A 12,425-nucleotide genomic window follows, 5' to 3' on the forward strand; every position below is an offset into this window, starting at 1 on the left:
CTGTCTCAGTCTCAGCCTCAGCCTCCTGAGTACCTGGGATTAGAGGCAGGCACTACCATGCCCAGCTAATTTTGTATTTTTAGTAGAACTGGGATTTCATTATGTTGGCTAGGCTGGTCTTGAACTACTGACCTCAGGTCATCTGCCCACCTCACTCTCTCAAAGTGCTGGGATTACAGACGTGAGCCACTGTGCCTGGCCTTTTCCAATCTGTTTTCTAACCCCATTTACAGTTCTCCCTCCCACTCCTTACCCTGTACTCTAGCCTAACCATGCTGTATGGTTTTATGACACTTCCTCTGCTTCAGATGTTCTTCATTTTGCAACCTTATTCTCATTTTTTACAGTGATTCAACGTCAGTTCAAATGTCACCCCCTTTCTAAAGCCTTCCCTGATTTCCCCAAAACAAATTTAATGCTTTTTTTTTTTTTCTTAGAACAAAATGTGTCTGGCCGGGCGCGGTGGCTCACGCCTGTAATCCCAGTACTTTGGGAGGCTGAGGCAGGCGGATCACGAGATCAGGAGATTGAGACCATCCTGGCTAACATGGTGAAACCCTGTCTCTACTAAAAATACAAAAAATTAGCCAGGCGAGCGCCTGTAGTCCCAGCTAGCTACTCGGGAGGCTGAGGCAGGAGAATGGCATGAACCCAGGAGGTGGAGCTTGCAGTGAGCCGAGATTGCACCACTGCACTCTAGCCTGGGTGACAGAGTGAGACTCCATCTCAAAAAAAAGAACAAAACATGTCTGTTATCGGAGTTCAGGCCATTTACATGACTACTCTCGTACTATGTTTAATTCAGTTAAGCAAGTCAGTTCCAGAGGCTGTGCTTGGTTATAGGAATAGAAAAATAAGCAAAGTTTTAAGACTTCATATTTTAAAGAGGAAACAAAACCAAGCAGATAATCATATTGTAATATGGTAAGTACTATAATTGAATTATGAACTAAATGCTATGGAGACAGAAATATGGAAATGATTAGATTTAATTCTGTTTTTTGAAAGCATGCTTTATTCATCTTTGTATCATCTGTGGCTAGCACCACGCTTAGCCTACAGTGGGTAGACAATAGATATTGGTTAAGTGAAGATTTTAAAGTGTCTCTTTTTCCCCCTTTTTCTCCTTTGTTTTTCAGAATGTAAGGTATGGAGAAACCCTCTAAATCTTTTCAGAGGAGCAGAATATAGGAGGTATTACATTTTGCTTTCAGTATAAGTAGGGCATTGGTTCTAGAGTGAAGGTATTTACAAAATCATTTGTCTTTATAAATATATCACAGCTCTTCTAGTAGGAGATGCTGATCTATAATAAGGTAAAAATGATTAGTCCACAGTTTATTTGGCAGCATCTTGACTGTGTTTACTTTTTTCTTTTAATTAAATTTTTTTGGGGATAGAGTCTTGTTCTGTCACTCAGGCTGGAGTGCAGTAGCGCGATCATAGCTAGCTGCAGCCTTGACCTCCTGGGCTCAAGCAATTCTCTTGTCTCAGTCTCCCAAGTAGTTGGGACTACAGGCACATGCCACCACATCCAGCTAATTTTTTTTTTTTAAGTGAAAACAAGTTTATTAAGAAAGTAAAGGAATAAAAGAATGGCTACTCCATAGGCAGAGCCCACATCCAGCTAATTTTTAAAAATTTTTGGTAGAGGCCGGGTACGGTGGCTCACGCCTGTAATCCCAGCACTTTGGGAGGCCGAGGCAGGAGAATCACTTGAACCCAGGAGGTAACAGTTGCAGTGAGCTGAGATGACACCATCGCGCTCCAGCCCAGGTGACAAGAACAAAACTCCATCTCAAAAAAAATTTTGGTAGACAGGGGTCTTTCTATGTTGCCCAGGTTCATCCCAAACTTCTGGGCTCAAGTAATACTCCTACGTTGGCCTTGCAAATCATTGAAATTACAGGCATGAACTACCACACATAACCTGTGTTTAATTTGATAATCATAAGAAACATTGCATCAAACCATATGTTTGTGATATGTATAAGTATATATTAGGCTCCTGGTTTATCATACATATAAGTAGTTGTGATATGTATAAGTATATATTATATATGTATAAGTATATATTAGGCCCCTGGTTTATAAAAAGCCTTTTTCAAAGAATTTGTGGCATTAAGAAAAAATTACCAGTGTCGTCATATTCCTGTGCATGATTGCTAAATTTCAAAATTTGAGGATGCATCAGAAAACATCACTCTGAATGTAAATTGTGCAACAGTAGAGGGTACTATATTTTTATATTGATTTCATAGTGCCACTTCCTATTTTCACTACTGTGTCCATTTCTCTTCTGGTTTTTAACTCTAAATGAGAAAACATCTTTTGAAACTTATGAGCAAAGATACTTTACTTTTATTTTGAGGAGTGCTGTATTTTACCTAGAAGTAGAATGGGGCATGTTATTTAACTTACTGAATAAGAAACATTATGTTTCTACCATGTACAGGCACTGTGCAAAATGATGGAGATACAAAAATGACTAAGCAATGGCTCCTGTGCTTAAAGACTTGATAGTGTAAGATAGTGACATCCTGTGAAGTGAAAGCTAGGCTTTTATGAAAGATGCCGTTAGCCTGTATTAAGGGATACCTGTAAGAAACAGGTCCTTGAATCTCTTACTGTGTTTAATCAAAGTTTGAGGCTATTTGTTGTATTATACAGTTTCCATTTCCTGAAGATCTTAAAAAGAAATGTGTGTGTGTATATATATAAAATTTTTTTTCTTGAGACTGAGTCTCTCTCTGTCACCCAGGCTGGAGTGCAGTGGCATGATCTTGGTTCACTGCAATCTCCTCCTCCCGGGTTCAAGTGATTCTCCTGCCTCAGCCTCCCTCCCAAGTAGCTGGGATCACAGGCAGCCCATACCACATCCAGCTAATTTTTGTATTTTTAGGAGAGACAGGGTTTTACCATATTGGCCAGGCTGGTCTCAAACTCCTGACCCCAAGTGATCCTCCTGCCTCAGCCTCCCAAAGTGCCAAGGATTAAGGTGTGAGCCACTGTGCCTGGCCTAGGATAAATTTCTTAGTATCAGGAATTCTTATGCTTCTTTTGAATGATTATTTTCTCTTAATGTAAAAGTATAACTTCTGGGTATACATTTCATATGTTAGCTCCATTTCAGGCTTCATTTTATGTCCCAATTCCCAATCCTTAATTTTCATTTTACTGAGTCTTCTTTTTTTTTTTTTTTTTTAAGTTAAAAAATAGAGACAAGATCTCACTATATTGCTCAGGCTGGTCTTGAGCTCTTGGGCTCAAGTGATCCTTCAGCTTCAGCCTCCCCAGTAGCTGGTAGAGACAGGCCTCACTGTGTTGCCCAGGCTGGTCTCAAACTCCAGGTCTCAAGTGATTTACCAGCCTCAGCCTCCCAAAGCACTGAGATTACAGTCATGAGCCACGGCACCCAGCCCAATTCAATTTTCAAAAGCAGTTGTTTATTGAATATTATTTTTCTATTTGGTCTTTGATGTTTTATTATCATTCTAAGTAGTTTGTGAGGTTATCTTTTGTTTTACTGATTGTAAGATTTTAAAACATCCAAATTGTAGCAGTATATTTTTGAATTTAAGTAGTGTTTGTTATAGCAGATAGATGCTGTCTCATGTTCAATTTAAATATTTTGTCGTGTTTTGGTAAAGATACACTTGGGTGACTGGTAAAGAGCCACTTACATACTATGACATGAACCTGTCAGCTCAGGACCATCAGACCTTTTTCACCTGTGACACAGATTTTTTACGTCCTTCAGACACAGGTATGTATCATATCTGTTCATAGTATAAACAGTGATCATGAAGATGATTTTAAAAGTTCTTTAGAGTTGTTTATTATAATATACAGAGTTATTTAGTTATTTGGCTTTGAGTTGTTTATATTATTGATAAGAAACTCAGATTAAATTATGACTATAAGCTAGGTTGATACACTGCTTTCCTTATAAAGAATTTAAAATATTTCATATTTCTTTTACTACTTCAAAAACCTTGCAGATCAAATATGACAACTACTTTTCCAGAAAACAGTGTACCCTGTTTCCGTCTGGGAAATGAACACCTGCAATTATACATAAAATAAAATAACAGGTCAATGTATAAACATTGGAGAATGGCATGTAGAGAAAACCAGAATATATTTTGTTTTAGTTGTGAGTTAGAGATGCATATAAAGTGGTAGAAGATCATAGAAATTTATGTGTTTAGTTTTCTCCAAGTGCTTATCTATAGAAGAGAGTATTGAGATTCTCAATTATATGGCTTAAAGACAGGGCTGGTCAGGTCGGGCGCGGTGGCTCAAGCCTGTAATCCCGGCACTTTGGGAGGCCGAGACGGGCGGATCACGAGGTCAGGAGATCGAGACCATCCTGGCTAACACGGTGAAACCCCGTCTCTACTAAAAAATAAAAAAAAACTAGCCGGGCGAAGTGGCAGGCGCCTGTAGTCCCAGCTACTTGAGAGGCTGAGGCAGGAGAATGGCTAAACCCGGGAGGCGGAGCTTGCAGTGAGCTGAGATCCAGCCGCTGCACTCCAGTCTGGGTGACAGAGCGAGACTCTGTCTCAAAAAAAAAAAAAAAGGGCTGGTTGATTGATTGATTTCACTCTGTCGTCCAGGCTGGAGTGCAGTGGTGCAGTGATAGCTCCAAGTAACCTCAAACTCATTACAAAACATTAGGATTACAGACATGAGCCACTATACCCTGGTCTGGGATCTTTATCAAAATTTTTCTTCTACTTTGAATGAACTCACCCTCCTTATCCATCTGATGAGTTACTTTTTATCCTTCATTATCCAAATTAAAAGTCACATTTTCTGGAAAGCCCTCTCTGGGATCCCTTGTCACAGAATTAAACATTTTGTTTGCTGCAATTCTGTACTACTTAGTCCAAACCTCTATGAAGTAACTTTAATTTATTCAGCCACAAACATTTATTTGTTAATGTTATATTGCTTTCATGTTTGTCTTTGCTACTAGGGTATGAACTTTCGGACAGCAGGGACTATATTCTCTTCATCTTTGAATCTCTATTATCCAGCACATTGCCTGGCGTAATGTAAATATTAATATTTTTTCTTTGAGGAAAGTATGAATGGGCTGGGCACGGTGGCTCACGCCTTTAATCCCAGCACTTTGGGAGGCCAAGGTGGGTGGATCACCTGAGGTCAGGAGTCCGAGACCAGCCTGGTCAACATGGTAAAACCCCGTCTCTACAAAAATATAAAAATTAGGTGGGTATGATGGTGGGTGCCTGTAATCCCACCTACTCGGGAGACTGAGGTGGGAGAATCAGTTGAATCCCGGAGGTGGAGTTCGCAGTGAGCCGAGATTGGGCCATTGCACTCCAGCCTGGGCGACACAGTGAGACTCCGTCTCAAAAAAAAAAAAAAGTATGAATGATTGAATAGCCTAGATGTCACAGAAGTCTTAAGCAATTTCACTAATAATAGCCAATACTCGTCTAGGCTTACTATGTACCAGGCACTATTCTGAGCAATTTATAGAAATGTAATCTTCCCAGTCACTTTATGAGATAGGTAGTATTATGAGCCCCATTTTAACAATAAAGGAACCGAAGCAAAGGGGGATCAAGTAATATGCCTTTAATCACACAGCTAATAATGATAAAACCATTTTTCAAACTCAAGACTGGCTGTTAACCACTACACTATTACTGCTTCTACCCACCACAAAATCACTGAAGGGTCTGAAAAACAGCCAGTTTCCTGCATTAAAATGAGTTCCTAGTGATTTATCTTTGTTAGATTAAATCCGTTAAGAGTGGATGATAGGAAAGCCAAGGATCTTTGGTATGGTTATATAAAATGATTTAATTGCAGATAAAGGAGTAAAAAGAATAGATTTATGTTTATATGCTTAATGTTTATATTAATGGCAAAAGGATAGGTGTTAGGGAAGTAACAGCAGTACAATATCAGTGCTGTATGTTAACTTTAAGGGTTGAGTGATTCTGGAAGTTAGGTCTCACCACCCTTTCTCTCACAGCCCCTCTCACAGAGTGACACTGAATTGCAAACACCAGCAGGCTTTTAAAATAGCTATCATGGCTATCTACTGAAGGTGTGGTATTAAAACATTTTTATTTGAATATCTCCTAAAAGAATTTTGAAAAAGAATGTGTCCCTTCACACATTTTTAAGTTGACATCATAAGGTTAAATAATCATAGAGAATGTAATTTTTGACATAGTGCAAAATACAGACATTTAAAAATAATAGTATACCCTATATTTCAATATGTGTTATGAAATCAAATGATTTAATGCCCACTACAATCCACTGAAAAATACATGAATAGGCCAAGGACAGTGGCTCATGCCTGTAATCCCAGCACTTTGGGAGGTCGAGGTAGGAGCATCCCGTGAGTCTAGGAGTTTGTCAGCCTGGGCAACACAGTAAGACCCCATCTCTACAAAAAAGTTTTAAAATTAATCAGGTGTGATGGTGCATGCCTGTAGTCCCAGATACTTGAGAGGCTGAGGTGGGTGGATCTCTTAAGCCTAGAAGGTTGAAGCTGCAGTAAGCTACGATGGCACCCCTGCACTGCAGCCTGAGGGACAGAGACCCTTTATCTAAAAAAAAAAACAGCCAAACAAACAAAACAATATGTAAACAAATTCTCTCTCTCTCCTTTTTTTTTTTTTTTTTGGAGACCAAGTTTCGCTTTTGTTGCCTAGGCTGGAGTGCAATGGCACAATCTCGGCTCGCCACAACCTCCACCTCCCGGGTTGAAGCGATTCTCCTGCCTCATCTTCCTGAGTACCTGAGATTACAGGCATGTGCCACTATGCCTGGCTAATTTTGTATTTTTAGGAGAGACAGGGTTTCTCCATGTTGGTCAGGATGGTCTTGAACTCCCAACCTCAGGTGATCCACCCCCCCTTGGTCTTCCAAAGTGCTGAGATTACAGGCGTAAGCCACCGCACCTAGCTTACCAAATGCTCTTTAACAGTAGTAAATTTTGTCTTTTTTCTTCTTGAACACATATCTGTTTTACATCCCTATGTAATTTTATTACCATTGTTTCATGCTGTAGAGTCTGGTATCACACTTCCATCCTTTTCTACAATAAAACATTCTAATGTAATTCACGAGGTCAGGAGATCGAGACCATCCTGGCTAACACAGTGAAACCCCGTCTCTACTAAAAAATACAAAAAACTAGCCGGGCGAGGTGGCGGGCGCCTGTAGTCCCAGCTACTCGGGAGGCTGAGGCAGGAGAATGGCGTAGACCCGGGAGGCGGAGCTTGCAGTGAGCTGAGATCCGGCCACTGCCCTCCAGCCTGGGCGACAGAGCGAGACTCCGTCTCCAAAAAAAAAAAAAAAAATTTGAATTGCATTTGACTGTAAGGTTCTAAGTGTTATGATGTGCTTTCATTATATTTCTGTCAAATCCTTAGAGCTACATATTTAGCTCTTTAAACTTTGTGGAAGGTTCTGTATATAATCTAATTGACTAGGTGAGTTCTCATTGTCAGTTCTATCAACCAAATCATATTTACTTTCTGACAGAGAAGTCTGACTTCACTTTTCAATTTAAATAAACATATTAATATGCCTCCCCATGACAACTATCTATCTTCTGAATTCAGATTCTAAGATAGAAAGATAGCTGTGTCTAGAACTTACCACTTGGCCAAAATAAGGCTTCACTGCATTTATTACTCCTTGCTAATGCCTGCTTTGCCTTGATGTGAGGGGACCTTCCCTTAGGAGAATCCGTTCTTTGATAGTAAGTAGGGAGGGGTACTAATGGAACTGTTAAAAATTGTTATCTTTCCCTTCTTCATTCTGTAATATACCTGAATACAGGGCCAGAATACTTTCTTTCCAATGCCAAGCTTCACTGTTAAATAAATAAAAGGCAGGAATACTATTATAGGATGCCTTGATTAAACATGGCTGCCCCCAACCCAAACTTTGAATTGTCCCTTTGGCACCTGGAGATTTTTACACTATAGGGCAGTACACCTTGTCAGATTCAGGATGAGTAAGAAGTAAGCCTTTTGTGTGTTTGTGTGTTTTTTGTAAAATAAGAGAAAGGAACATATCTTCGTGGGGAGCGGGTATAGGAATTGTGGTTAGGTAGGATAGGGAAACCAGAGAAACATTCTTTGGTAGATCAGTTATAGGAAAGAGTGATCAAGTTGAAGCTTTAGAAGTTGATTTTCTTAAAACCGTGTATCCCATTTGGTCCTTTCTAAGTTTTATGTACTTCTATAGAGGTGTGTCTAACCCCAGCTAAAGGTTGAACTCAAGTCAGACAGAGTGTGTCTGAGAATGATCTTCAGAAACAGACTGTTGATTCCATATTAATCTTTTCAGACCCTCACATAAAGGTCATGATTTATATCAGTAGTTTTATTTTCAAAAATACAAATGTGTATATATGTGATGTGGCAAATTTCTCTTGACTTACTGTCATCAGTAATAACTAAATTAGATTTTGTTCTTCTTCTATTAATTTATCTAGGGCAGAGAAAAAACATATCCAGAAGGGCCCAGTATTGGTTTTTGGATTTTTTTCTTCAGCATTTAAAAATCAGGAGATTTTACATTAAAATCTGAATTTGTGCCTTTTGAAGGTTGAAAAATGGGGCAAAATTGAACCTGAATTTACACTTGGCAGTAATAAGATGAAACTGAGTTGTGGCTCTCTCCTTTAGACAGTGAATATGCTTTCAGTCCACTCATTTATGTTTAATGCCTGGCATTTGTAGGCATTTACATTTATGACCCCTGACCTTACGATAACTGCTGATCTGTTTTGTGCTTGTTAGCATATTGGAATGTTATTTAACTTGAAAAATAGATAAATTTGAGTGAGTTGCTAATTGCTTATGTTAATTATATTCAGCATATCAAGAGCCCTTAAACAGGACAATTGAATACCAAATCAGCATTTTGTTTTAAATTACTCCTAAGCCTTATTTTAGAAAAAAATATATACATTTTCCCCCCGTCAACTTTATTTCTCCTTTCTGCTTAGGCTTAGGACTGCTTTGGTTTTGAAGAATACTCTTGAAAGGCTAGGTGGAGAATTTGGAAACAAAAGAATAAGATAATATATTTAAAGGTGAATTAGACAACCTCACTAGAAATTTAAAAAAACACAAATGAAAATGAGATAAGTTTCAGATATTAAATTAGCAAAGATTGGTAATACTGTGTTAAGTTGTTAAATTAGCAAAGATTGATTATACTGTGTTATACAGCCTGAAAAAGTGTAAATTAATACAGTCTTATTGTGGAGTTTGAGGGGTGTATATCTGGAATCTTTTTTTTTTTTCTTAACTTCCCAAACTTATTACATATCCAGAATCTTTTAAAATATACATATTTTAGCCAGCTATTCTACTAGAAAGGAAGTATTTAATTAGTTATGAAAAGACACACTGAAAGATTGTTATCACAATGTTTTGTATTACCAAAAAATTTAGTATACTTAATTGTCCATCAAAAGGGAATTGGTTAGATAAATTAGGATATGCATTTAATATACTAGAGTACCAAATAACAGTTTAAAATGTTAATACAAATTCAGTGTTAAAATTTGACTTGTAAATATCATATAACTCGTAGAAGACAGCCTATCATCAAAAATTACAAGTCTAACATTATGCATTATTTTAATGTAATATTTAGTGCTGCAGCAGAATGATGTTCTTTTACTGGCCTGTATCAAATGGGTGCTGACTTGCATCAGTTTGTCAAGTTCAGGAAGCATTAGGTGTCAGCTAGCTGGTGACATGTTTGATATAAGAAATGTATTTTTGTTATACAAATGGAATATATTGACTCCTTTGCTAAGCCAAGACTAATATTTTATTTCCAAAGGAAAATTCAAACATTTTTCACATTATTCTTCCTGGACAGTTGCAGGTTTTGTTCCAAAAGCAACACTCATAGGTTCTCTATTTTTCTTATCAAACTTGAAATGGGCCAGTTAGTCTTCTGAGTCTACTTTATTTGTTTGCTTATTTAATTAAAGAAAACTTTACTTACTGTGAAGTCTTCATTTTGGTACAGTAAATTGGTAGCCAAATTAATATTCCAAAGAAATCCTAACTCAGGTCTTTGTTGAATCCTGATAGAGGCTGACATTTTCTAGCGGTACTATATTCTAATTAATTCATTTTTTTTTCCCTTTTACACAAAATGCAATCCCATACATTCTTCGTAGAGTGAATCATTCATTAGACAAAGACTTTGTTTTTAAGTTTTTGTATATTTTTGTTTTTTGCAGTTCCATAAAACCTTTTCAGAATGATAAAAGTAGAACTGTAATATTTCATATTGATTATAATGTGATGTCACTTAAACTCAATGTTAACATGCATTTAGATATATAAATGTTCATATATAATAATGATATAATTAACTTGTTTAAGTACCCTATATATTGTTCAAATAAGTCAGAGAAAGAATATATTTTTATTTTATTTGAAGCTTCCAAATTTAATATAAATTTCTCGTATGGATAAAGTGAACTAATAACCTAGTTTGTTGTTTTGTATGTTTAAGAATATGTTATTTAAAGCTTTGTTTACTCCACTAGCTTATTCTTCATACATTTTGCAGATTATTTGTTTACCATCTCATCCATTTTATGACATATTTTTTCTACAGTTATGCAGAAGGCCTGGAGGGAAAGAAATCCTCCAGCTCGAATCAAAGCAGCCTATCAAGCTTTAGAATTGAACAATGAGTAAGTTTGAAATATATGGAAAATAAATTTATTTTGAAGGAAACCAAGACAAATGATTTTTATATCTCCTTTTGTCTGTTCCTAAGACACTTGGAGTCATTAGTCATTTCCCTTTTGCATGTTATAGATATTTAATAAAAATTTCAGTGTTTGCCAACATTGTATTTTGCTTCTGAAATTGTAAATCTATATATGCTTTTGAATAGAAATTATGCTAGAAGTACTTTTCAAAGTGGAGAATGCTCATGGAGAATGGTGATAATACTTTATAGTTAAAAGGGTATTAAAATACTAATATACTTATGCACCTGTTTTAATTTTTTCATTTGAATCACTCACTTGAAGCATTCAATCTTGAGTACTTTAGTTGTTAATGGACTTGAAGCCATGAGAAGGGAATTAAAAATAAGTAAAACATAGCTCTATCAAGTTTATTTTTTTCCATGTTAGTAGCATTTTTTAGTTTTGAACTTTTTATATTTTGAAAAGGCAAAATGTGAAATCATAAGACAACTTAATCTTTACAAGGAACAGATCAATAAATACTAATCTAATGCAGACTAAATAAATACCAAGAGTGAAAATATGGCTCCAGTTGGGGTTTATCAAGGAATGCTTCCTGAATAATGTAAATTTAGAGTTATTCCCTGAACCTTCTCCCCCCAGTATATATGTTATCCTTATTAAGAAGACCTTCCCAAGGTGGAGCAAAAATGGCGGAGTAAAGAATGCCAAAATAATAAACTAGCAGAAACTGTCGGGATAAACTTTGTTTTATTTTTATTTTTTATTTTTTGAGACGGAGTCTGGCTCTGTCGCCCAGGCTGGAGTGCAGTGGCGGGATCTCAGCTCACTGCAAGCTCCGCCTCCCGGGTTTACGCCATTCTCCTGCCTCAGCCTCCGAGTAGCTGTGACTATAGGCGCCTGCCACCTCGCCCGGCTAGTTTTTTGTATTTTTTAGTAGAGACGGGGTTTCACCGTGTTAGCCAGGATGGTCTCGATCTCCTGACCTTGTGATCCGCAAATGCATTAGCTGCTGCTGCCTGGGGCAAGGGATAACAGGAAGGACAAACAGTAGACAAACCAGAAAACTTGTGAGCAAAGTCTGGGGAATTAGATACTTTGAGGAATAAAGACTCTGAAAAGCTCCCACACATTTCTGGGAATCAAGGCCCCACACACAGCCAGAGCTGGGGACATGTTCAGAAAAGACTTGAGAAAGTCCTGAGCTCTCAAGTCTGCCTAACCTTCATGTTCTGCACAAGTAGAAGGTGAAAGCTAAGGCAGAATTGTAAACTGTTTGAATGTGAAGGTGTGCCCTAGCACCCACACAGAGCCCATTTGCAAAGTTTTTACTTTTTGTGTTTTGTTTGGTTTTGGTCCCAGGTGTTTAAGGAAATCTCTATCAAATCACCAACTGACCACAAGGCTAAAAAATAGCACACGTGTCACTGGTCACACATGACAAGTAATATAGATTTTATAAAATGGGTTCAGAAAAGTCACTAAACAAACAACTGCAAAAGCAGCAACAACAAATCCTAGGGAGTAGAGAAAATTATATTTCTAGAGTTGTCAGAGTATAATATTTAAAATTTCCAGTTTTCAACAAAAAATTACAAGGCATGCAAAGAAACAAGAAACTATGGCCCATACATAGGAAAGAAAAGAAATTAGGCTTGGTGTGGTAGCT

At 37.4% G+C, this 12,425-nt stretch overlaps 1 protein-coding gene across 48 annotated transcripts in view; it reads left to right on the forward strand.

The window, feature by feature from the left end:
• ST7L (suppression of tumorigenicity 7 like) overlaps positions 1-12,425 on the forward strand; it is a 97,387-nt gene that overhangs the window by 18,533 nt on the left and 66,429 nt on the right. For 45 of the 48 annotated variants that reach the window (XR_013399679.1, XR_013399731.1, XR_013399730.1 and 42 more), the window contains 3 exons: positions 1,140-1,194; positions 3,651-3,766; positions 10,654-10,732. Coding sequence is in view for 39 of the 48 variants with exons in the window: in XM_015148385.3 (XP_015003871.1) it covers positions 1,140-1,194; positions 3,651-3,766; positions 10,654-10,732 (250 nt within the window). In the remaining 9 variants the exon portion in view is untranslated. The remainder of the gene's footprint in view (positions 1-1,139; positions 1,195-3,650; positions 3,767-10,653; positions 10,733-12,425) is intronic. The other 3 variants (XM_077951030.1, XM_015148338.3, XM_077951100.1) reach the window with 1 other exon arrangement.

This window comes from Macaca mulatta, chromosome 1 (genome assembly GCF_049350105.2).
Source record: "Macaca mulatta isolate MMU2019108-1 chromosome 1, T2T-MMU8v2.0, whole genome shotgun sequence".
Taxonomy (NCBI): Eukaryota; Metazoa; Chordata; class Mammalia; order Primates; family Cercopithecidae; genus Macaca; species Macaca mulatta.